This window comes from Peromyscus maniculatus, chromosome 22 (assembly GCF_049852395.1).
Source record: "Peromyscus maniculatus bairdii isolate BWxNUB_F1_BW_parent chromosome 22, HU_Pman_BW_mat_3.1, whole genome shotgun sequence".
In the NCBI taxonomy this organism is placed as follows: domain Eukaryota; kingdom Metazoa; phylum Chordata; class Mammalia; order Rodentia; family Cricetidae; genus Peromyscus; species Peromyscus maniculatus.
In genome coordinates, this window is record NC_134873.1 from 17,211,419 (window position 1) to 17,236,776 (window position 25,358).

Consider the following 25,358-nt stretch of genomic DNA (forward strand, 5'->3'; position numbering starts at 1 on the left):
ACAAACAGACATCCGAGGGTCACTGGTGAGGGTAGCAGCACCCTGAATCTCTACAACCCTCTCTCCAGCTAGAAACGGGTTTCCCCTTTCTTGCTCTACCTTCGCCATAAAAGGGAATGATGTGGAGCCAGGCAGGGCCGGGGGCTGGACCGTTCGTTGCTCTGGAGCTGTCAGGGGTAATGGAAGCCAGTTGCTTTGCGGTAGAGGGGGGCCAGGGCTCGGGGGAGGCCTCTGCTTCTCTGAGCCAAAGAAAACTGTACGGGAGCTGCTATAGGTCTGGAACAGCTGGGACAGGGGACCAAATTGCCTCCTGTGTGCACAGTGAGCTGAATTTGCACTATTCCAATGCTGCTTTCTCTGGTCTCGGACCATCAGCAGTCTGTGTCCAGCTTGCTCCTAAACTCAATACTTGCCTTCAGTAGTTAGTTTATAGTTTTCCATGCCTCCTCCCACTTCTTGCCCCAGCCCTCACCCACTGTTTCCCAGAAGTTTCATATTTAGAAATCCCAGGCCTACGTGCCCTCCACATAACAGGGGTGAAAACCCAGACGTGTTTTCCCCAGGCACCCCTCCCTGAGCTGGTGTATCCCCAGCTCCGCCCTGAAAGAATGATGTCTAGATTTTAGGATTACACATTAGTATGCTTCGTGTCTCCTGGAAAATGGGAGCAGATCCAAGTTCAACCATTTAGGTATGCTATTGAATCAGAATTCGACTATAGTTTTAAAAGAAGCTGAACCTTAAGAGAAGGCCCAGGGAAGTGCTTCAAGATTTCAGGTGCAGAGCATCCTAGACAACCACAACCGAAAGGCACCTCATTGATCTGTTATTGTCATTTTATGTGCTTATTGGTAAAGAAGGAAATAGGCCCAGAAGGTAACCTAGTCAAGGTCCTACAGCTGGCTGAGGACACCTGTTCTACCTACCCGCCCCCGTCCCCCCACCCCACACACACACACAGTAGAGAGACTTAGGAGGTTGTCCAAAGGTCAGGGACAAACGGGGAAAAGATTTATTTTAGAATTACCCAGAAACATCCTTCACCTCCCTTTCCCTTCCCGTGCCTAGGTCAGTGAGTCTTTATCAGCCTTCACTGGGTCATTTGGCCTAGTGCCTAAAGGAACTGAAATAAAAACTGACCTCAGGACTGAACTAGACTCGGCTAAGAAATGACAAAGCTTGATTTAAAAAAAAAAAAAATCCTGGATGGAAAAGTATGTGGGAAAGTGAAGCAGGCCAAACCTCATCCTGGCAGGATTTGGGGAAGGTGGTAGTGAAACACTTATGAAACGTACTCTCTAATTAATATGATGGTTTTATTGTTGTTGCAATTTAAATAGAGCTTCACTATGTAGCTCAGGCTGGCTTCGAACTCAGGATTCTCCTGCCTTTGCCTCCCCAGTGCTGGGATTACAGGACATGAGGACCAGGGTCAGGTTTAGCAGTGAGAAATACATAAGATTTGGGAAAGGAGGAAGACTGGTCCCTGAGTCCCAGGATGGTCAGCTCCTAAAGTATTATACCTGGAGAAAGGCGCGCGCGCACACGCACGCACGCACGCACGCACGCTTGCATTTGGACAGGCATGAAATTTGGCTTGAATTCCCAACTGTGTTGGCATGACACAAGACCCAATTCACATGATTCCCCTTCTTCCCACCCACTATTTAGTTTTTTAACAGAAGGCCTTAGACGTAAAACACTCCTTATTTCTGGAGCCCCTGCTATCCTGGCTCTGAGAACTTCAGTTCCTTGCTAAGTCAGTGATGGCTGAATGAATGAATTGCCTGTGGCCAAGATGTCCCATAGGCACTAGGTCACCGAAAATCCCCCACCTTTACAGTTGTTATAAAGTAGAGTCTGTCCAGGCAGTGGTGGCGCACGCCTTTAATCCCAGCACTCGGGAGGCAGAGCCAGGTGGATCTCTGTGAGTTCGAGGCCAGCCTGGGCTACAAAGCGAGTTTCAGGAAAGGTGCAAAGCTACACAGAGAACCCCTGTCTTGAAAAACAAAAAAACAAAAACAAAAACAAAAATAATAGACTTTGTCTTACTACAAGGTCGTAGCTTTTTTTTGGTGAGCAATTCTGGCCAATGACTTTGGAAAGTTGTGACCGCCTGCCAATACTACCACAGCAATGCCACTGCCACCATTACTACCACTACTGCGTCCTTGCCAACACTGGTCACCTTTGCTGCTTGCTCGCTCACCCTGAGGCCAGCAATGGGAAGTTTCACTGCCAGTGAATGGTGAGCAGGAGATTTCACAAACCTTCGTGTCAGAGCCTGGGCCTTGGCTTCTAATTACAAGGCTAAGAGAAATGCTCTTTTCAAAGCCAGCATTCACGACACATTTAAACCGTACAACAGAATTTCCGACCCAGGAGCACAGGAGGGGGAATGTGTGGGAACTGGGCAGTGACAGGAAGGCTAGGCTGATTTTTTTGTTTGGTGTGGTTTTTTCAAAACAGGGTTTCTCTGTGTAAAAGCCCTGGCTGTCCTGGAACTCACTCTGTAGACCAGGCTGGCCTCAAACTTCACAGAGATCTGCTTGTGTCTGCCTCCCAAGTGCTGGAATTAAAGGTGTGTGCCACCACTGCCTGGCCTGGCTTATTGGTTTTGTTTTGTTTTTAAAAGTTGCCAATGGTCCCCTGAAGGGAGAGGAGGAGAAGGAAAATACAAAACTCGGGGCTGGAGAGATGGCTCAGTGCTTAAGAGCACTGACTGTTCGTCCAGAGGACCCGGGTTCAATTCCCAGCGCCCACATGGCAACTTACAACTGTCTGTAACTCCAGTTCTGGGGGACCTGACACCTTCAAACCAATACACATAAAATAAAGTGAAATAAATTATAAAAGAAAATACAAGCCGGGCGGTGGTGGCGCACGCCTTTAATCCCAGCACTCGGGAGGCAGAGCCAGGCGGATCTCTGTGAGTTCGAGGCCAGCCTGGGCTACCAAGTGAGTTCCAGGAAAGGCGCAAAGCTACACAGAGAAACCCTGTCTCAAAAAACAAAAAAAAAAAAAAAAAAAAAAAAAAGAAAATACATAGTGGTAGCCAGGGGAATCTGGGGTGGGGGGTGGTTTCTGCCAGGGCCACGGCCTACAAGTAATACAAAGGCCCAGAGACAAGGCTCCCACCTCCCACTGGCAGACCCCTGAAATCAGGGCCTCTTGGGAAGGTTTCCTTCAAGTCCTCCCATGTGCTGGTCCGCAGGCCCCTGAGGAGCAAACATATTGCTACTTCTATTGGATTTCTATTGGTCCTGACTTTTTTTCCCCCAATACCTTGCCTTGCAACATCAGTACTTCTTCTGGCCACCAAGGTCATAGTCTAGGTCTGTGGCTCTCAAGTCACTCGGAGTCAAGGAGAGGAGTCGGTGACATTCATTCTCACGGCTTCCAGTTAGCACTCTATAAATGGTTCCCAGAATGCAGGTCTGCATTTTAACGACTTCTTGACAGTTATTTCTACTAGAATGTATTACTCTCCTTTTTTGTTTTGTTTTGTTATTTTTTTTCCCTGTGTGTTCAGACTGAAATAGCCTCTCTTCCCTCTAGGCCTACTCTTTCCAACCTCCTCGTTTTAGCTCAAGCTCTGGAACCTTCTGTGGTGTTTCCCTCCATCTTCACGCACCGAGCAGGCATAACCTTTCTTTCTCCTCATGGCCGTGCTCACCAGCACAGCCCCTCTGCATCACTTTACAGTGTAGAATTTGGAAGAGGCCCTCGAGAGCAAACAGACCCCCAGGGGTGGTGTGGAAAGTATTCCAAGTTACAAGCTCCAGCAATTGAGACTCAAGTCCTTGTAACCTCATTCTGGGTTCATCGCTCTTACTCCAAACCTTGAAGTCAATAGCCTGGCCAGTCATGGAAGCCCCTCTCTCATTGGCCCATAACCTACCTCTCTTCACTTCCTCCTTGCTCCTTTCTGACAATTAATAGCTTAACAGTTGCTGAGTGTAGGCAGCTGAGGCAGGAGGATTCCCACAAGTTCCAGTCTACCAAAAAAGAGCTAACACATACTAAGTAAGCCTTGACCATATTCTGGGCGCTATTCTGAAATGTTTATTAATCCTCATAAACCTAAGACGGAAGCAGTTATATTATCCCTGTGTCTGAGGAAGAAACTGAGGCAGACCACATTCCCTGAGCCTGAGATCTCTGCCCTTCCCTAGTCTCTGTCCTTTACTCCTCCTCCTCTCCTGCCCCACACTGTTCAAGCTCTGCCTTTTCCAGCAGCTTCTTCTCCTACCCCCAGCAGCCAGATGTCTCTCCCCAACTCTTAGCCAGCGCACACATCATTCCTTTGTCCTGGCCTCTTGGCAATAGGTCCGTCCTGCCTCTGTGGTTCTCTGTTTGGGGGCCCAACCACCGGAGTTGTTCCTTAATCGACAGTGACAGAGTTTTAGACTTGCAACTCGGGCACCTTCTCCAGCGCCTGGCACACGGCAACCCCTGGTAGTCGTTGTCTGTCTGGTACTCCAGCTTCTCCCCTCTAGCGTCCCCCCGGGAGATGCAGGTCCAGAACATACCACAGAGAAGGCCAGAGGCAGCAGGCATCTCACCAAGAGCTTTCGGGCCAAGCTGAGGATTCTCTCTCTGCAGGCAACAGAGAAGGACTAAGTCTTACCTCTGCTATCACCATATTCAACCTTCCTGGTTATAGCCTGACCTTCACCAATGGCAGACAGGAAGGAGATGCCTTCTCCTCTTGTCTCCTCCATTGTTTAAGAAAAGTGCTTTGTTTTCTGATTCCTTCCTCTTCTCTCTCTCTCTCTTAGGTTTCCCATCTGTCTCCATGGAGCATCCCCTCCCCCGCTCCTCTCCGGAGTCACTGGAGTCATTTAGAGTCCACTCTCAGCCATGTTATCCGTGTGCTGTGTCACCTGGACAAATGAATTACTTTCCCATGTGAGCCTCTAAAAGGAGGCAGAAGGACCCAGTGGTGGTGAGGTCCCGCCTCACCCGCACATGCAGGATCCCCTGTACAGTCCTGCCTTCCCTCTGGCTGGCTGTCCTCAGGGCTCCCTCTCTCTTCATCTTCTCCCAAGGGTCCTGTTCTGACGGACCCAGGGGAGCTGGGACTCTGGCAGGAGTTCCTGGTCCTAACCACCAGCCCTGGGCCTCCTATCCAGATTTGGCCCCGGCTCCATGTGGCCTGTCTGGGAGGCTGGCCTCAAGCCCGGCGGCAACTCTACATTTCTCTGTTTTTCCTTTTTTTTTTTTGCCCCCCTCTTTCCCGGAGTTAACAAGAAGCAGATGTGGCGAACGATGGTTGGAGAGGTGGGGGAGGAAGGGGGAGGCTGGACCGCCAGCCAGACAGGGGGAAGGGAGGGGAGAGAAGGGAGGGAGAGGCTGGCCCGCCCCACAAGTCACTCTTGTGCCTCTCCACGGCCACCGGGGCAAAGCCCTGTCATCCTGAGGATCCAGTCATCAGGGAACAGGACAGGGAGACCAGAAGAGGGCCAGCTGGAGCCGGGGGGTGGAGGCTCAGGAAGCAGCCTCCGAGAGGGGCAGGGACCAGGCACAGGAGGCCAGGGGCGCCCAGAGAACAGACTCCCCTCAGAAGTGCAGAAGAGGAGAGCGGAAGGAACCGAGGGAGGGACAGACAGGAGCCCGAGGAGGAAAGAGGAGGGGGAGAGAGAGGGGTCAGGCCCAGCAGCCAAGGAGGAGGCGTGTGGCTGGGGGCTGCAGGCAGGAAGCTGGGGACTGAACTGGCTTAGCGGGCTGTCCCCTGGAGCCACGGCGGGGCGGCGGCGGCGGCAGCGGCATCCCCGGGAGGCGCGGGTGTGGGCACCAGCGGTCAAGCCGGGATGTGTCTCTAAGGGCGGCCCGGAGCACCGCACCATGGCCCCCAGCACCCTCTGGAGCTGCTGCTGTCTCTATCTGCTGACCGTGGCCACAGAGGCTGCCAGCTACCCTCCCCGAGGTTACAGCCTCTACACAGGGGGCAGTTCGGCCCTCAGTCCTGGGGGACCCCAGGCCCAGAACTCACCACGGCCCGCCAGCCGCCACAGGTAAGAGAGTCTGTGTCCCCCAGCCAGGGCTGGAGGCTGTGGTTGGGAAAGTCCCCAGAAGATGGGCAACAGGCTGTACCCCCCAATGCCATGAGGAGGAGAGTGAGGAGTCCCATCCATCAATGGCCCCTCCGGTATGCACCTTCCTGCGGGACTTTTTCCAGAGCTTTGGTGGCCTAAGGGGGATCAGCTCACACCCCTCTTCTCTACGGAGGCCTGCAGTTGGGTGCCCAGGGGAACTACGCTGAGGGGCATGGACCAGACCTCGCTGCCCGCTGTGTGCCAGCCAGTTCTGGATCAAGCAGACCTTTTGTCCTTTTCTAGGGCTTCCGTAGCCCCAGCCACTAATGTAGAAACTTCTCCCGTCCTGCTCCCTCTGGTTCCGCAGCAGCCCACACATTAGAAGCCAGTGTGAATGGGGCCAAGACTGCAGCCCCTCAAGCCCCAGGGGGACAGAGCCCGGCTGTGGCTTTATTCTCTCTACTTAACCGCAGGCCGGACATCTGCCTGCCCCTGCTCTCCTCCTTGAGGGGTGGGTAGAAGAAGCACCATGTGCAGGGGATTATCCCCCAGCATCCAAAGTTGGTTGGTTGACACAGCTGGGCCCTGAGACAGGCCCAAGGGACTGTGAATTCCAGGGTGCCCGGGACCCCACAGTCATGAGGACTGACTTCTCTTTGTGTGTTCTTTTCATTATATGTTGAAAAGTCTTTATCTGTTACGGTGATAGAAGAAGTGGGGTGGACGCTGCCCTTGCGAAACCCCTAACTTTCATTGGTTCCCAAGGCCCCCTTCATCTTTCGACCCTCCCATCAGCCTCTGGGCCCACTGGGGCTGTGTCTTTGGTCCTTTGGCCCAGGTAGGGTTGTGCCTACAGGAACTGGTGTGCCTACGTGGTGACTCGGACGGTGAGCTGCGTCCTTGAGGATGGAGTGGAGACCTTTGTCAAGCCAGACTATCAACCCTGCGGCTGGGGCCAGCCCCAGTGTCCCCGGAGTATCATGTGAGCCCCCCAACACTGAGGGATCGGGTACTTAGCGGGAGCTGGGCCGGGGCAGACAGCTGGTGGCCACTCAGGGATTCTGTGCGGAGCAGGGAGCAGGGGGGCAGGACAAGACTTTTTGAGGGGATGTTTTAGGGTCCTGGCTTAGCTGGTGAGCTCCTGCAGGCATACTTCGCTTGTCTCCGACCTTCAGGCCTCCTGTTGGACAGGTCAGCCTCATGGCCAGAACTCAGGGTCCCAGCGCTGGGAAAGGGGAGGAAGAGGCAGGATTTAGCCCTTGGCTAAGAAGCTGATAACTGTCAAGTGAGCAAGGCCACACACAGACTGGCCCCAGAGGGAGACTCAGCCTGAAGAACAGGTGACTGATGGCAGAACCGAGGGAATACAAAGCCTTCCTTTCCTCTCTGGCCAGGTACCGGAGCTTCCTTCGGCCTCGCTACAGGGTGGCCTACAAGACAGTAACAGACATGGAGTGGCGGTGCTGTCAGGGCTACGGGGGCGATGACTGTGGAGAAGGCCCTGCTTCCGCTCTGGGTCCTGCACCCTCCACACCACACCCCCGGCCCAGGCCAGCGCGCCCCAACCTATCTGGCTCCAGTGCAGGCAGCCACCTCAGTGGGCTAGGGGGAGAGGGTGAGTCTGCAATTTCCTAGGGATGGGGAGATCCCGGGTGGTAAACGTGGGCTCCACTATGTGGAGGGAAACCTCTGTGCTCTAAACTGGAGGGAGACGGACAGAAAGGACGTAATGACGCCCCTGAGATTCTGCATGTGTTTATGCTTGCGTGGTTTGAGTGTGTCGGGGGGGGGGGGGGGGGGGGGCGGGAAGAGTGGGCATAGATTGATTTGAAAGACCTGAAAACCTAGCGCCGGGTTAAGAAGGCATGGAGAGGACTTGCTCACATACGCCCTCATGCGGCCAAGGTCCTTCCTAGTCGGGCAAGGCTGTGGGAGAAGCGGGGAATTCCTTTGAGAAGTCCCGTCTGTCCACATTGAAGACGGTTAAGACTACAAATCCTAGCATGCATTGCACCTGACTACAGGTCCCAGGCCCCTTTCTGGCCCCTGGAGACTGCAGATCCCAGAATGCAATAGTCCCTGTTGCATTTTCTTTCCTCCCGTGTGTATGTGCTAGGCCAGGCACACCGGATGTGCGCTCTTTTCCTGCCAAAGAGATAACCGAACTATAATTATGGAAACAGGAACTTCTGGCTGCCTGGCTAGCCAGCCAGCACCCCAGCGGGCTTGCTGAAGGGTTTCTTGTTTGACCCGTGGTGCGCTGGGGAAATGCCCAGTCATTGCTACAGGACTTCACATTCCCATTCCCATTTGGTACAGTCAGCCCAAAGAGGGAGGACACATGGTGTCTTTCTCATTTCCCAGATAAGGAAACAGTTTCCAAGAAGTCAAGAGGTCCTAAGGCCAAGTGGAAACGATGTGGGTGGGTTTGGTGGCCAGATGGATGATCTAGATTAGAAATTTGACAGGGCTACTTGTTAAGCCTTTTTTCTCTTGCCCAAATCGTCCAAAGGAGAGCCTCTGACTCTTGCTGGGACTATTTGCCTAATTTCTCTGGTCCTCCTCGGTTTCCCATGCTATCAAATGGCAAAGAGTATCTGCTCAGTAAACATTTTAAGAGCTGTGGTTCAAATCTGGCGTAAGGGCAGTCAGTAAATGGTATTTCCTTTCTTTCTTTCTTTTTTTTTTTTTTCCCTCTTGCCCACATCATCCAAAGGAGAGGCCCTGACCCTTGCCGGAGTTGGGGTATGCAGGGCCTGGGCCCTCAGTCATCTGTTGTCCTCTCTCTCTCTTCAGGTCCTGGGGAGTCAGAGAAAGTACAGCAGCTAGAGCAGCAGGTACAGAGCCTGACCAAAGAGTTACAGGGCCTTCGAGGTGTCCTGCAGGGGATAAATGGGCGCCTGGCCGACGACGTACAGAAGGCTGTGGAGACAGCCTTTAACGGGAGGCAGCAGCCGGCCGATGCAGCCGCCCGTCCCGGGGTGCACGAAACCCTCAGTGCCATCCAGCACCAGCTGCAGCTCCTGGACAACCGCGTCTCCACCCATGACCAGGAGCTGGGCCACCTTAACAACCACCACAATGGAGGCCCCGGCGGAGGCGGCAGGACCCCGGCCCCTGTCCCAGTCCCTTCGGGCCTCAGTGAGGAGGTGTTGAGGCAGCTGGAAAGGCAGCTTCAGGAATCCTGCTCAGTGTGCCTGGCGGGGCTGGATGGCTTCCGCCAGCAGCAGCAGGAGGATAGGGAGAGGCTGCGGACACTGGAGAAGCTACTGTCCTCCGTGGAGGAACGTCAGCAGCAGCACATGGGAGCCGCCATGGCCAGGAGACCCCCGCAGGAGTGCTGCCCCCCGGAGCTGGGCCGGCGACTGTCAGAGCTGGAGCGGAGGCTGGATGTAGTGGCCGGCTCAGTGACGGTGCTCAGTGGACGGCGGGGTTCTGAGCTGGGAGGAGCCGCCGGGCAGGGGGGCTACCCCCCGGGCTACACCAGCTTGGCCTCCCGCCTTTCTCGCCTGGAGGACCGCTTCAACTCTACCCTCGGTCCCTCGGAGGAGCAAGAGAAGGACCACCGGCCCGGGGGACCGAGGAAGCTGGGCCACTGGTTGCCTGATGCTCCCAGACGGCTAGAAAAGCTGGAGGAGCTCATGGCCAATGTGAGCAGGGAGCTAGGTGGCCGCCTAGGTCTGCTGGAGGAGCAGGTGACGGGGGCTGAGCAGGCCTGCAGACAGCTCTGCTCCGGGGGCCCCGGGGAACAGGATTCCCGGGTCAGTGAGATCCTCAGTGCCTTGGAGCGCAGGGTGCTGGACAGCGAGGGCCAGCTACGGCTGGTGGGCTCAGACTTGCACAAGGTTGGAGCAGCAGGGGAGGCCCAGCAGGCCATGTTGGAGGGGCTGCAAGGGATCCTGGGCCGGCTGCAGGAGCGCCTGGATGCACAGGAAGAGACAGTAGCGGAACTCTCGCTGCGCCTCAATCTCACAGCAGCCCAGCTCAGCCAGCTGGAGGGCCTGCTGCAAGCCCGCGGGGAAGAGGGCTGCGGGGCCTGTGGTGGTGTCCAGGAGGAGCTGGGCCGCCTCCGGGACGGTGTGGAACGTTGCTCCTGTCCACTGTTGCCTCCACGGGGCCCTGGGGCCGGCCCAGGGGTTGGGGGACCAAGCCGCGGGCCTCTGGACGGCTTCAGTGTGTTCGGAGGCAGCTCAGGCTCAGCCCTCCAGGCCCTTCAAGGGGAACTCTCTGAGGTCATTCTCACGTTCAGCTCCCTCAACGACTCCCTGCATGAGCTCCAGACCACCGTGGAGGGCCAGGGTGCTGATCTGGCCGACCTGGGGGCCACCAAGGACAGCATCATCTCTGAGATCAACAGGTTACAGCAGGAGGCCACGGAGCACGTTACAGAGAGCGAGGAGCGCTTCCGTGGCCTGGAGGAGCGCCAGGCACAGGCCGGCCAGTGCCCTAGCTTAGAAGGGCGATTGGGCCGTCTTGAGGGGGTCTGTGAGCGTCTGGATACTGTGGCAGGGGGACTACAAGGCCTGCGTGAAGGCCTTTCTAGACACGTGGCTGGGCTGTGGGCTGCACTCCGGGAAAACAACAGTACCAGCCACACACAGGCCGCCCTGCTGGAGAAGCTGCTGGGGGGCCAGGCAGGCCTGGGCAGACGGCTTGGTGCCCTCAACAGTTCCCTGCTGCTCCTGGAAGACCGTCTGCAGCAGTTCAGCCTGAAGGACTTCACTGGTGAGAACAGAAGGCATGAGGGGGTTCCCCTTTCAAACCCTTTCTTTTTAAAGATTTATTTATTATGTATACAGTGTTCTATTTGCATGTACTCCAGCCCGCCAGAAGAGGGCACCAGATTTCATTACAGGTGGTTGTGAGCCACCATGTGGTTGCTGGGAATTGAACTCAGGACCTCTGGAAGAATAGCCAGTGCTCTTAACCTCTGAGCCATCTCTCCACTCCCCAGACCCTTCCTTTGTCCCCTTTCACCCTACAACAACCAGCAAAGAGGCCTGGTCTCATCCACCTCCTCTTTGCTCCCCCCTCCCCCCAGCCCTTATTGCTCCTCCGGGAGGTTGAAGTGTGTCTGCAGAGAAGTTGCCAGGGTCCGGCATCCCCGTTTCGATGGGCCTGGGAGTGGAGCTGGGATGTGGCTCCGTCACTCAGGGGCCTCGCCTGCAGCACAAGGGGCCCCAGGTCCCCATCGGTCCTCCAAGCCCATCTCTCTCACCCATCTCTCTCTCTACCTGCGGAACCACTACCTTTCCTGTGAGTTGGAAGCTCCCTCTGCAAATGTCCTTCAACGAGGTTTTTCTCACCATAGGGCCTTCAGGAGAGGCTGGGCCTCCGGGGCCTCCTGGGCTACAGGGACCTCCAGGCCCTGCAGGACCTCCAGGACCTCCCGGCTTGGATGGACCAAAGGGGCCCATCGGACCACCAGGTAGGTTGGTGGAGACCCTTGCTACAGCCAGGGTTGCCTCTCTGCTGGCAGCCCAGGCATAACATTCCACACGGAGCCGGACTGAGAAAGGGGAGAGAGGAAATGGAGGTTCCCAGTGTCTAGCCGTGAACGGAGAAGAAAGTGACCAGTGGATGAGGTGGCCATTTGGCTACTGGGTGTCTTGGGTCTCTCTGCCGTATTGCAGATTGATGCTTATAGCCTACAAGAGCCATTTTGGGGGAAAAGCTCGGGGCTGAGGCTGTGGCCTCAGCAGCTGCACAGATTCAACCCTACTTAGGCCTTTCTTGGCATCTCATTTCCTGCTTGGGAACACTCAGAGCCCTGCAAGACAGATGTTGGATGGGTAGCACAGTGAGAGATGCCCTAGTCACTGTTATCTCTTTTTCTTTTCACAGGTCCTCAAGGTGAACAGGGTGAGTTCTTCTCATTAGACTCTGGAAGGGGCTGGAGGAGGACAGTCCTCAGGCAGCCTGGGCAGCGGGAAGGGGGCGTCCCGTCCGTTCTAACACTCACTTTACCCCTCTCCAGGAGTGGAGGGAGCGCCAGCAGCCCCCGTGCCTCGAGTGGCATTTTCAGCTGCCCTGAGTTTGCCCCGGTCGGAACCAGGCACGGTCCCCTTCGACAGAGTCCTGCTCAATGATGGAGGCTACTACGACCCAGAGACAGGTAACCTACGGGGGGCTGGGTGGAGCAGTTGAGGGAATGGGTGAGGTTGGGCCAGTGCTAATGCCTCGATCGTGCCTCTGTAGACAAGGGCATCTTTCCGTGTTGTCAATTAGAAAGACCTTTATTCTCTCCATGCATTTCCACCACAGTTGGGCAAGGCGACGGCGGGGAGGGAAGGAGACATTCACACCACAGATTTTTATGGTGGGGACGGGGCTCCCGCACACGTCCCGCAAAAAGTGCTGGGGATGCAAGGCGGGTGCCCCCTACAGGGTACAGTCCAGTGGAATAGCAGTGAAAGGTGTTCCCCCGCCCCCAGTCCAGGAGTGCTGTACCCACCCACTCCCTCCTCGAGAAACCGTCCTTGTCCCAGACACCGTCTCCCCTCCTGACTGCCACCCTTGTCCCCAGGTGTGTTCACTGCGCCGCTGGCTGGACGCTACTTGCTGAGCGCTGTCCTAACGGGGCACCGGCACGAGAAAGTGGAGGCGGTGCTGTCGCGCTCCAACCTGGGCGTGGCCCGCATAGACTCGGGGGGCTACGAGCCCGAGGGACTGGAGAATAAGCCTGTGGCCGAAAGTCAACCGAGCCCCGGCGCCCTGGGCGTCTTCAGCCTCATCCTGCCGCTGCAGGTGGGAGACACTGTCTGCATCGACCTGGTCATGGGGCAGCTGGCCCACTCGGAGGAGCCGCTCACCATCTTCAGTGGAGCCCTGCTCTACGAGGACACAGAGCTTGAACAGGTGTAGACGGGGTCGGCCCGACCACCAAACTTATCTCCACGGGCCGCAGAGCCACCTGGATCGCGGCTCCCCCTCCACCGAGGCCGGGGTGGGGCAAGTCCGGGGACCACGCCCCGCTGCGGTTCCAGGTATCCAGAGCGGCCACTCTGCACGCAGCGACTTCGTGGTGTCTGGGACCTAGGCGTCTCCTCTTGACTTTTGGCCTCGCTGCCGTCCCCACCAGAGCCCTCTCCAGGACCCGGGATGCGGAAGAGGAACCGTCCCTCGAACCCGCAATCCTCGGGGTCCAAGGGCTTTCCCAAGCCCGCACCGCCGTACTAAACTATTCAGGAATAAAGACACTTAGTTTTTTTTTTTTCTACAAAACACAGCCATTCTGCTCCGGTACATGTTCAGGGGTCGATAAGGGCCAGGACGGGAGGAGACGGAGTCCTGCGGAGGTGATCTCCTGGCCGGTGGTCCCGGGGTGCGCGCTCCGCTAAGGGCACCGGCGGTCGCAGCCTCAGGGTCACGACCGCGGTTCCCCCCCAGCGGCCGCCAGGGGGCGCAGGGCCAGAGCCGCCTCTCGGGCGGGCAGCCTTCCCGGTTCCCCGTCACGTGACGCCCGCTAGCCTGGCCGGGGCGGGGCTTCGACGGGGACCGGTGGGCCACAGCGGCGGGGAGGAGCCGTGAGCTTCAGTGCTCCTCCTGCGCAGGAGGGGTTTCGGTGGCCCGAGCCGCTCGTCCCGGTGGTCCAGGGTCTGCAGTCTGCAGCAGGTGCAGAGGGACCGAAAAGGTGGTGCAATATTTAGTGCGTTTTCGCTTTGCATTCGTGGGACGGTCTGGCCGGGCTCAGGCTGACACCCGAGGCGGAGAAGGGAGAGGTTCTGCCATTGGCCCGAGGAGCTCCGCACGCGGAGGAGGAGCCAGGGCAGCCCCTGAGAAGCCGGGACACCTTTCTTCAGCAGATAAGAGGCAGAGCCCCAGTAGGAATTCCCTCCGCTTGCGGGTAGGAAGCTTGGGGAGCAGCCTCATGGAAGAGAAGCAGATCCTTTGCGTGGGGCTGGTGGTGCTGGACATCATCAATGTGGTGGACAAGTACCCAGAGGAGGACACGGATCGCAGGTAGGGGCGCCCAGGCCCCTCGGAGACCCCAGGGCGGCAGTAGCCCAGTCTTTGTGCCTGTCACTGCTAATTGGCTGCTAAGCCGGGGATATCCCCCCCTCCCCAAGCAGTGAGGCACTATTCTAGCCTGGCGTGCAGATGTTCTTTGCCAGGGAAGCCTAGGGGCTCTCAGCGGGAGTGAAGACAGGAGACTGGAGGCCATTAAAAAAATAAGACTCAGGGGGTTTGTCGTTTTGTTTTGACGGGGTCTTGCTAAGTAGCCCAAGCTGTCCTAAAGTCCTCCTTTCAGCCTCTGGAATTAACTGGAGTGCAACACTGCTCTTGAATCATGGCTGTTGTTAGCTGGTTCCCGTCTCAATCCTAGGATTGTGGGGATCTCGTCAGAATCCTGGGTTTAGAGACAGGGCTGAAATGATTCTTCCCTCCCAAGGGCACACAGCTGATAAGGTGCCAGACAAACGTTCTTCAGCTCCCTCTCCCCACAACCCCATGCCCTATGCATTTCTAACTTGCCGCCTACTGCTGAAATAAAACACGAGGTAGCTAAGAGTGAGTGATACGTGCCCTTCAATCACTCACAAACATTTAAAAACCTGGCGTTTGAGCCTTGCCTGGCTCAGGGCTGGCTGGCAGGGTAAGCAAACCTGGATGGAGCCTCTCTGGGTTAGCTAGGGAGAAACTTGGCTCAGTTTTTTTTCCTGGTGCTAAGTGCCCAAAGGAGTCTACCACCAGAAGTCTTTTTACCAAGACGGGTGAACATCTTGGTGGACGTTCTGAGAACATCCACCGGTTCTCTGGTGGAAAGCTGAAATGTCCTTTGACAGTTGTTATCTTGACTCTTGATAAGGGCCACCCCGTCGTGCTGCCATGCCGTGAAGGCATGTGCGTGTGCAGTGGAACATCGGCTTTCTCTTGGTGAGGTCTGGTGCTCTGAGCCACGCCGATGGCCTCTCGGCTCTTTGTTGTCTCAGCAAAGAACTGGACGAAAGGAAGTTCTAGGCTGACCTCTGGCAAGCCCTAGAGCTCTGACAGCGATGAACTTGCAGAGGTGGGGGAGGCTGGGTGCTCTTTGGGTGTGGGGGGTCCCCAGAGTACTGCCCCCTGTGCTGTCTCAGGCTCCCTGGGGACTGGGAAAGCACCATGCAGATAGATCCTTTCCTTAGAAGCTGAAGATTTGGAGGAGCCCAGCTGTGTCCATCAGGCCACATACACAACACGAGGCAGAGCAGTGATTACAGCGCATGACTCCAAGCTCAGTGTGCTGTCTCTGTTGCTGCTCAGGTCGTGGAGTTTAGCCTTTGCTTTGGGCTGCTTTGTTTGCCAGAAGTGAGAGCCCTTGCCAGGGGTACGGGGACAGTGGCGAAGAGTTCAGGGTATTTAGTTGTGTAGACCCAACCTACTTACCAAGGTAGAGCCACCCGTACAATGTGGCGCTCAGTGGGGGAAATCGGGCTTGCTCTCTCTCTTTTTAAAAAAGATTTATTTTATTATGTGTATGTATGTGAGTGTTCTGCCCACGTGTGTCTGCACCCCATGCAATCCTGGTGCCTGAAGAGGTCAGAAGAGGGCACTGAATCCCCTGGAACTAGAGTTACAGACGGTTGTGAGCCACAGTGTGGGTGCTGGGAGTCGAACCTGGACCCTCTGCAAGAGCAACAAGTGCTCCTAACTGCTGAGCCAGCTCCCCAGCCCTCCTCTCTCTCTTTTATTAAATGACTTGTTTTTATTTTATGTGCACTGGTGTTTGGCCTGCACGTATGTCTGTTGAGGGTGTCAGATCCCCTGGACTGGAATTACAGACAGCTGTGAGCTGACAAGTGGGTGCTGGGCATTGAATCTGTCCTCTAGCCCTCTAACCACTGAGCCATCTCTCTGGCCCCACATTTCAGATTTATTTACTTTATGTGTATGAGTACTGTGTGTGCGTGTATGTATTTGCACCACTTGCGTACCCGGCACCTACAGAGGTGAGGAGAGGACTTTGGGTGCCCTGAACTGGAGTTCCGGATGGTTGTGAGCCGCCGTGTGGGTGCTGGGAATTGAACCCTGGTCCTCTGCAAGAACACGTGCTCTTGACCACTGGGCCATCTCCCCAGCCCTCGGCTTTTTCTTACTCCAGGAGAGCGTGCGTATTTCAGGTTCCCAGTTCTCCAGAGATTGTTTTTGAACCAGAATACATGCAGTACCACATTCTGCTAGAACCGAACCGCGTTCCCTTCAACTTCTTTACCTGGAGGCTAAGAGAAGGGGGACCCTTTCTCCCCTGCTGATGGCACAGGCTCCATTTGGAAGGTGGAGACTACTGGAAGAGCCCCCTCCCTTGTTTGCCGGGTCCCTGCCCTCGGGGTGTACCCTCCTCTGCAGACCTGAGGTGCTACATCACATCCCTGCTTCTGGACTCTAGAAGAGCAATCCTTCCTGATATCCCCACCCCACCTGACCCAGGGACTCTCAAAGCTTGGGGTTCACGGTCAGAGATGACCTGAGATATGTCTCCTGTTTCCCAGAGTGCATGCTGAGGAGAGTCTCCCTCTCCCCCCAAAATAAAAAGTCCTCATGCTGAGCACTTCTGCACAGCCTGAAGCTTCAGTGTGACTTTGAAGGGTGTCACTGTGACATCTCACTGTGACTAAGGAAGAGATGACCCGAAGCTAAGGGAGCCCTCCGAGTGAGAGCCCCCCCCCCCCACCGCAGGTTTCCTGGTTTGCTAGAAACAGGCGGATGCAGCTACACGCTTGGATGTAGCCCGAGATATGGGGACAGACCCGCAGCCCAGCCCCATGCCACCACTGAGTCTCAGCAGCTCCATTTATAGCGCAAGTGACCTGAAACAGATGCATCCTGGCTCCTGCATTCTGTGGACGCCTTCACAGGGGCCTGAGGTCGGTCCTGCTTCCCCCGGGGACCAGTCCACTGAGGCTGCGGGCATGCGGCTTGTGCCTTACAGGTGCCTGTCCCAGAGATGGCAACGTGGAGGCAACGCGTCCAACTCCTGCACTGTCCTTTCCTTGCTCGGAGCCCGCTGCGCCTTCATGGGCTCCTTGGCCCCTGGCCATGTCGCCGAGTAAGTTTGGGAGGGCGTAGCTGTTGGAGGGGATGCTTGCCTGCAGGGGCACAGGGAGAGGAGAGTTGTCTGAACCGTGGGGTGGGCAGGATAGAAGAATGGTTGGTGGGTGGTGACCCACGGGAGAGTCCCAGATTCCTTGGTCCTTCTGGGGTGGTCTGTCTGCTCTTTGGGTGCTAACCCCCCCCCACTCCTGTAAGGGTTCCGTTTCCACAGCTTGCTTAGGCTGCCCACCACCTCCTCCCTGGCTTCCTGTAGCATCTGCCTTTGCCCTTCTCGTGGCCCTTATCCTTGCTGTGTTTGATGTAAAAGGCAGCTAGGGGCATGCTGTACCCTCCCCTGCCTCAGGGGCGCCCAGCATCCATGGTCACAGGATGAAGGCCCACAGTTGAGGATGAGGGGCGCTGCTCGTGTCCTCGTTGTAAGTAAATACCAAGAGTCCACGGCTCAGGACATCCTGAGGTCACATGTTAACACTGAGGCCCAAACCCATTTGCTGTGGAGGCTGCGGTCCATAAGTGACCCACGCGCCTTCTCCATGTCGACTGCTGCAAGGACCCAAGAGGCCTTTGGCTCCGGACTCTGTCAGCTCAGCACACACTTATCGGGAGGTGTGGCCCACACTTTGCCCGCTGCGGGCGCTGGGGCAGACTGCCAGGTTTCTGGCCTGTAAAGCACAGCCCTTTGATCCCTAGTTTGAGGGGCATGTTGACAGCCAAATTCCCAGTCTTGGTGAACGGGAACAAAACTAATAGAGTGGGAGACTCTCTCCTGGAGATGGGCCAGGAGTTCCTTCCGAGGTGGAAGCAGGACACCGGTTCTTGCTTAGGATGGTGGGCTCTCCTATAGGGAGCAATCATATTTGGGGGGTGAGCCATTCAGAATTCTCTCTGTGCATTCAGCAAACATTTAATGAGCACCTACTATATGCCAGGCACTGTGGGTGCAAAACATATTCCTGCCGGGCGGTGGTGGCGCACGCCTTTAATGCCAGCACTCTGGGAGGCAGAGGCAGGCGGATCTCTGTGAGTTCGAGGCCAGCCTGGTCTACCAAGTGAGTTCCAGGAAAGGCGCAAAGCTACACAGAGAAACCCTGTCTTGAAAAAACCAAAAAAAAAAAAAAAAAAAAAAAAAAAAGCAAAACCTATTCCTAATGCGTTGGGGGAAACTACTAAGGGACCCTTGAGTGGTCTGGTCAAGGGATGATGCACCGTGTGGGTCCTACAACTCTGTCCAGCTTTGGTGCTACTGAAAGGGAGGTCTGCTCCTAGTGAGAAGACACAGGATGACTGGGCCGCTGGGCACAGTTGCTTGCCCTGGGGTTTTCTGGAAGGAGTGGGACCAGCCTCCTTGCTGTCCTGCTAGGCTGATCTTGAAGTGATGTCTCTAAGCTCATTCTAACTGGGGGGGCATTGTGTGAACTCGTCCTGGGTCAGGTGCATGTTTACAGACCCCCCACGTGCACCAACCCATTGCCCATAGGGGTCAGCCCAGCTTTGAGAAGACAGTAGTGACCAGGTCCCCTAAGGCAGCACCACTTCCTGGATGATGACCAGCCTGCAAGAAATGTAAGAGGAGGTGCCATAGCAGGGGACCCCAGAAAGCTTCACACCATGAGGATGAACCCGCAGAGGGCAGCTGGGAGGGTTGCAAAGTATCACCTTGGCGATTAATCATTAATTCTGCCTGGGTCTTGGACGAACAAACCAGGCCACAGGACTCACACACAGTTAGTTCAAACAGGCTCCAGGCCCCAGGCCCCAAATCTACCTCCGTCTAGCTTTGAGGGTGAGGGCAAAGCTTTCCAGTGTGAAACTGGACTGAGACCGACCTAAAATGTTCGTTCCTATCTCTCCGATGTCCAGGCTCTGCACCCTGCCTTTCCTGCGGCCCCCCCCCCCCCCCCCCCCCCGCCATCACCTCTGGCAAAGACTGAGATTGCCGGTTCCCTCCTACTTCCTCTGCTCATCCCCTTGCCTTTCAGGGTCCCTGGTGGCCCTCCTCCCTTCTAGTCCCCTAAACTCTCGCCAAACTGCCCTTCCGGGTCACTCCACCCCGGCAGTTTTGTTCTGGATGACCTCCGCCGACATTCTGTGGACCTACGCTACGCGGTCCTTCAGACCGAGGGCTCCATCCCCACCTCCACAGTTATCATCAACCAGGCCAGCGGTAGTCGCACCATCCTGCACGCCTACAGGTTTGTACACCTGTCTGCGCTTTGCCAGCCGCCGCCGCCGCCGCCGATACACTCTCAGGACAGGACCCTTCTTTCAGAGGCCCGTGTGCTCCAGCGCACCCTTCCCACCCCTGGGGGAGGTCTAGGCTATGTGGAGCTCTAACCTGTGTTTCCTTGCCCTCTCCCTGGCTTGGGTCCCTCCCCCCAAAGCTTCCTGGTGGCTGACTTCAGGCGGAGGGGCGTGGATGTGTCTCAAGTGGCCTGGCAGAGCCAGGGAGATAGCCCTTGCTCATCCTGCATCATCAACAACTCCAATGGTTCCCGTACCATTATACTCTACGACACGTAAGGGCCCCTTGGCCTTGCCCTCCCGCAACCCACCAATCAGTGCCCTCTTTCACTGCTGGGCAAAATTCCATCCATGGCTTCTCTGTACCAGAAATTGCCCCCATGCCAAAACTGTTCAGTAATCTCTGAATTGTTTTCAATTAGGGGAGAAGAGATGTGGGAAGGGGGTCGGCTCTGCCCTGCTTGGTAATTTGCCCTTGACCAGCACAAGGGTGGGCGGGCAGGCAGACCTGTAAAACATGTAATTGATGATATGATTGCTTCATAATTAGTCAATCAGCAGCTTGGGGCTGGGTGTCCAGAGATGGGCGACAACCCATATAAAGCCTTGAAGGGCTAAGGGACCCACTGGGATGTCTAGGGTCAGTCCCAGAGCTTTGAGCCTGCAGCATGGCATCCAGGAGCTAGGGTTGGGCCCCTCCAAAGGTCCCCGGTGATGAAACCAAACACCACATACCCTTGGCAGCCACTACGGAAGGAAGGGGAAAGGGAACATCAGATCAGCGGGGCAGGGCTGTCTGGTTAACATACACAGAGGAGCATCCCTTCCGGGTCCCAAAGGTGGACCTCCACCCTTATCTCTCCCAGGCGCCTCCTGAACAGATTCAGAGATTCAGTTTACTGAGAACCCAGTACAGTATGTGGCAGGTACTGGGTAAGGGCTGGGAGAAGGGACGAGGCTGGGGGCCTCAGGGTTCACACTGTCCTTACTTACTACCTAGCATGACCACTGGACCTAGGTAGGGTATGTAGATCTCAAGAGTGAGTGGGCATTCACCTATGAAAGGTGACTTTCAGATTAGGCAATCGTTGTCATCGACCTGTTAAGCAAGCGATGATCCGCAGCAACTCTGATCAAGGACACACTTGGGTACTGTCAAACAGGCCGAGGAGGAGCCGAAGAGAAATGTTTATTGCCTTCTGGCCTGGGTCCAGGCATATTCACATGCATAGCGCCAATCGCAGCAGGCCCAGGAGGCTAAGGGCTTTCAGTCCTGTGTACCCATGGGAAAGCAGCCCGGGAAAGGCCCCGGCCACTAGCGGAGTGGACGGAAGGATCCACAGCACTGCAGAGAGGGAATAGGTCGTGTGGCCAAGCAGCGTTGAGGCCGACCGCTTTCCTGGGTCTCCACATCTAGACCAGCCACACATGCACTCTTCCTCGGAGTGTCAACTTTGACCTTAGGGATGAAGTGAGGAGCCCAACTCAGGACAAGGTGTCCTGTCACTGGCCAACTCCCAGCTAGAGCAAGTCATTAAAGAAAGCTCCTGGCAAGGCGGCTTTGGGCTTTGTAATTCGCGGGGCCATTGCCTGCAGGGAGCTGTGTGCTCCCGCGAGGGGCCTTCTGGGAAATGTAGTCTCCTGCACTCTCGGGGCGGTGGTTTCCCAGGAACACGGAGGGGCGTGGGGAGGTAGGGGGGAGACTTGTCACAGGCTGCGTTGGTGTTTATCCTTAGAGAACCTCAACTCAAAAAGGGCACCTTAGCAAAGTGGGACAGGGCTCGGCCGAGGCCTCAGAGCCCTGAGCTGGCTTCCCAGTTTCCTGCCATGCTGCTGGTATTGCTACTAGGCACGGGGTCCCCAGCCGTCGGAGAACAGGGGCCTGGCTGCCCTTACCACGCTCCTTCTCTTTCCTCCCCGTTTTGTGATGTAGGAACCTGCCAGATGTGTCCGCTAAGGACTTCGAGAAGGTTGATCTGACCCGGTTCAAGTGGATCCACATTGAGGCAAGCCCTGCACTACCTGTGTTTTCTGGGGGCTTAGCCTGCCAGGCCCTTGCGCGCATGGTCAGCCTCTTCCGTGATTTCTTGGAACCATAAAGTACGACAGGGATAATGAATAGCCCTCTGCCACTCCTCTCCACCCTTTCTTACGTTTTCCGACGAGGAAAGCGAGGTGCAGAAAGATCGGGAGATACAGCAGCATACAGGCACAGACGCCCGGCAAAAGGCCCCCTTTTTGGGTTAAGGCCGCCTCCCTCTTGGTATCTGTTTAGGAGGAGTTGACTTCTTTTACTTCTGAGGAAGGAGAGGACCCAAAGGGAATTACAACCTTCTTTCCAAGGGAGAAATCTGGGGATCCAGATAAGAAGAAACCTTAAGTCCAGGGTTGTCCAGTAGATTCTTCCAGTGTGTCTCTACCTCCTGCCTCCATCTCCTCTCACTTTCCCTTTCCTCTTCCCTCTCTTTTCTCTTTGTTCTCTCTCTCTCTCTCTCTCTCTCTCTCTCTCTCTCTCTCTCTCTCTCTCTCTCTCTCTCTCTCTCTCTCTCTCCTCTCAATCCCCCTCTGTCTCTTTGGAGTTCTTGTTTTATTTTGTTTGTTTTTTGAGACAGGGTCTGACTATGTAGACCAGGCTGGCCTTGAACTCGCAGGGATTGGACTGACTTAGTCTCCAAGTGCTGGGATTAGAGGCGTGTGCCACCACACCCAGCTTCTCTTTGCTTTCTTGCTTCTTTCTAGGGTCTTACCTATGTAGGTCAGGTTGGCCCGGAATTCACAATTTTCCTGCTTCAGTCCCCCAAGTGCTGTGGTCACAGGCATGCAATGTCCAGCATCTTTCATTCTTTAGTCTCATTTTCGAAATGAAAAAATCTGGCTGATCGGGCCTCCAAGGCCCAAGATAGTCCTAGAATCACCCTTCTCCAATGGGGTTCCAGCCCAGCTTCCTCCAAGCCCTCTCCCTCTGCATCCAGAATTCCATCAGGGAGGGAAGAATGAACTCTTAGCATCTGGGCTCTGAGCTGCCCTGTCCTGCCCCAGGGCCGGAATGCTTCGGAGCAGGTGAAGATGTTGCAGCGGATAGAACAGTACAACGCCAAGCAGCCTCTGCCCCAGAGAGTCCGGGTGTCGGTGGAGATAGAGAAGCCCCGGGAAGAGCTCTTCCAGCTGTTCGGCTATGGTGAGGTGGTAAGTGTCCCACAGCTGTCTCGGCCATCTCTAGCTGACGGGGTTCTTAGGAGAACTAGAGAGGACCCTAGTCCTGTCTGCCAGGCTCTGAGTGATAACTTGGCAACTCCTAGTAGGTCACAGCTCCTGGGGTACGGTAGGTGGAGGTAGCCCAGAAGTAGAATTTTCCTGCTCAGGTAAATACATAGGAATAAGGATGGACAGGACCCTGATAGCCATGGGCATCTCCTTGTTCATCCCCCTCAGTCTTTCCCTCTGCAAAATGAAGAAGGGAATGGATCTGTTCTCTGAGTTTTTTCTCACGTAGGTGGCAGGCGGTGAGAACCAGTAGCTATGAGAAGAGGATGGGAAGGAGACAGATTCAAGGAAGATTTAGACAGGGCTGTGTGTAAAGGGAACTTAGGCAATAATCCCGGCGTCGTAGCTAAAGCTAGTTGGACACTGTCTAGACACTGTTGGCCTTGGTGCACAGTTAAAACATATGACAGGCTGGGGTTGGGGATTTAGCTCAGTGGTGGGTTCGGTCCTCAGCTCTGGGGGGGTGGGGACTATGACAGGCTGATCCCCCCTCCCCCCAAACTCTCCCTAGGGACTCTAATATGAAGCCACTGTGGAGAGAGCTCTAGAGCTCCGGCTGCCTTATTTTGCAGATGAAGAAACTCACTCTGAAGGGTTGGGCTGTGTGGGGGAGCAGACAAAACAGACCCCACTCTTGAGAGGCAGCCTGGTTTGGCTTCACCCCAAGATGGTGCTCCAGGCTCCTTCTGGGTTTTGAATCCCCTCAACTCATAATAAAAATATTGGGGCCCCATGTCACACTTCACAAGGCTGTATTTTGGCACAGCTTAAGGCAGGCGTAAAATGCATTCCCGTGGGACAGCGCGATGCCATGCTAGGGATTTGCGTGACCAACTTAGAAGGGCTGTGCTATAACCTGTCGGCAACACTGGCCTAACGTTAGTAGTGAGGGACCCGTCAGAGGTGGCTGCCAGCCTCTCTTTCCCTGCCCACAGGTGTTTGTAAGCAAAGACGTGGCCAAGCATCTGGGGTTCCAGTCAGCGGCCGAGGCCCTGAGAGGCTTGTATGGTCGCGTGAAGAAAGGGTGAGTGCCAGGAAGGGGCCTGAGGGGCCTGGGGGATGAGGTGGACTGACACTCATCTGAGTGGGTCTTACAGGGCTACACTGGTCTGTGCCTGGGCTGAGGAGGGCGCCGACGCCCTGGGCCCCGATGGCCAGCTGCTACACTCAGATGCCTTCCCGCCGCCCCGAGTCGTAGACACTCTGGGGGCTGGAGACACCTTCAACGCCTCTGTCATCTTCAGCCTGTCGAAGGGTGAGTCCCTCAGCGTGGGATCAGGGCAGGGCTGGGCCTGTCACTGTCCCGGACACCAGGCTGACCCTGCCCCTTGTCGCTCCTCCAGGGAACAGCATGCAGGAGGCACTGAGATTCGGCTGCCAGGTGGCTGGCAGGAAGTGTGGCCTGCAGGGCTTTGATGGCATCGTGTGAGGGGTGGGCGAGAAGAGGCTCCAGCTCAACATCTCGGAGGCTGGCACCATTGCCTGCCATTGCCTTCTCCGCTTCACCCAGCCTGGCATCCAGCTGCCCTGTCCCCTGGGCAGGTGAAGGCTGTGGAAAGAACTCTCTGTGTTCATATTTCTGTATTCCTCCACTTCCAGTCTGCAGATACTCAGAGCAAATAAACCTTCCCCTAAGCCAGCTTTGTCTGTTTGAGTGGGTTTTGTTATTGGTTTTGTTTTGGGTTTTGCCATATGAGATAGGGTCTGGTCATGCAGCCCAGGGTTGGTCATGAACTTGAAGTCCTTCTGTCTCAGCCTGTCTGTGCTGGAATCCTAGGCCTAGCCCGTTTGTCCTTCCTGATACTCAGACTGCTCTGGTTGAAATTCCTGAGGCTTTGACACCACAATCCTCCATCTTTTTTTTTCCCTCATTCTTCAGATTAGCCCCGCCCACATAGACTGGGAGGGAGGCTACGTCGGCTAAGGCAGTGGGCACACCCCCATCAGCTGTCCCCCGAGGAGTGTCAGGGAAGATAGGGACCTTGAGCCATCCAGTCCAGGAAGGACAGCCCATCCCTCTCTAGAACAAAGCAGCAGAAAAGAAAGTTCTTCAGGCCCTCAAGCTAGGTGACAGCGCAGTGGTCAGGGAGCCTGCTCTCTGGGTCCGTGGGGCCTCTCCGTCCAAAACTGCCTTTTCCCACGGGCTTCCTTCCTCCTCCTCCTCCTTCTGAGAACTTTGCACACACCAGGCACCAGGGTGACATTTTAATATAGCATTTTATCTGATTTTCATCCTGACGATAATTCTATGACCAGGCAAAAATCAACTCCATTTGGCAGATGGGAAGCTGAAGACGATGGTTAAGCAATGCCCACGAAGGTGGCACATACCTAATTAAATGACTCATTTGAATTCACGTCTGTCTGACAAGGAAGCCTATGTTTTTGTCCAACTGTCCGGACCCTCAGAATCCAATCCTGACATGTCAGCTGCATCTAAGCTCCCCAAGGGACAGCAACGTTCTGCGTCAGGCTACATTTGTGGTTGAAGTGCCAACCTGACTCAAGGTAAGTTCTGAGGACTTGTGGGTTCCTGGGAAGCCCATGGGAAAAGGTAGTTTTGGGCAGAGAAGTCCCATGGACCCAGAAAGTAGGCTCCCTGACCACTGCGGGCGTCACCTAGCTTGAAAGCCTGGAAAAAGAGGAGGAGGAGGAAGAGGAAGAGAAGGAGAGGAAGAGGAAGAGGGGAGGAAGAGAAGGGAAGAGGAAGAGAGGGGAGGAAGAGAAAGAGAAGGGGAGGAAGAGAAGGGGGAAGAGGAAGAGAAGGGGAGGAAGAGGAGAGGA

General features: G+C 55.6%; 2 protein-coding genes across 5 annotated transcripts; both read left to right on the forward strand.

The window, feature by feature from the left end:
- Positions 1 to 5,344: 5,344 nt before the first annotated feature.
- On the forward strand, positions 5,345 to 13,266 carry Emilin1 (elastin microfibril interfacer 1). Its single transcript, XM_006995541.4, has 8 exons — positions 5,345 to 6,017; positions 6,895 to 7,020; positions 7,433 to 7,653; positions 8,835 to 10,763; positions 11,350 to 11,466; positions 11,883 to 11,900; positions 12,016 to 12,153; positions 12,565 to 13,266. The coding sequence occupies exons 1-8, from the start codon at positions 5,848 to 5,850 to the stop codon at positions 12,900 to 12,902; spliced, it is 3,057 nt and encodes a 1,018-aa protein (XP_006995603.1). The 5' UTR covers positions 5,345 to 5,847; the 3' UTR covers positions 12,903 to 13,266.
- A 270-nt stretch (positions 13,267 to 13,536) lies between these two features.
- On the forward strand, positions 13,537 to 24,214 carry Khk (ketohexokinase). Of its 4 annotated transcripts, XM_015988959.3 has the most exons (9): positions 13,766 to 14,000; positions 16,948 to 17,064; positions 19,127 to 19,261; positions 19,451 to 19,585; positions 21,244 to 21,316; positions 22,350 to 22,496; positions 23,510 to 23,598; positions 23,672 to 23,829; positions 23,918 to 24,214. In XM_015988959.3, exons 1-9 carry the CDS (start codon positions 13,909 to 13,911, stop codon positions 24,001 to 24,003), a joined length of 1,032 nt encoding a protein of 343 aa, XP_015844445.1. In that variant the 5' UTR covers positions 13,766 to 13,908; the 3' UTR covers positions 24,004 to 24,214. The 4 variants fall into 4 exon arrangements, with proteins under 4 accessions (XP_006995601.1, XP_015844445.1, XP_006995602.1 ...); XM_006995539.4 differs by lacking the exon at positions 19,127 to 19,261 and having other exon boundaries at positions 13,537 to 14,000; positions 23,918 to 24,213; XM_006995540.4 differs by lacking the exon at positions 19,451 to 19,585 and having other exon boundaries at positions 23,918 to 24,213.
- The last annotated feature ends 1,144 nt before the right edge of the window (positions 24,215 to 25,358 follow it).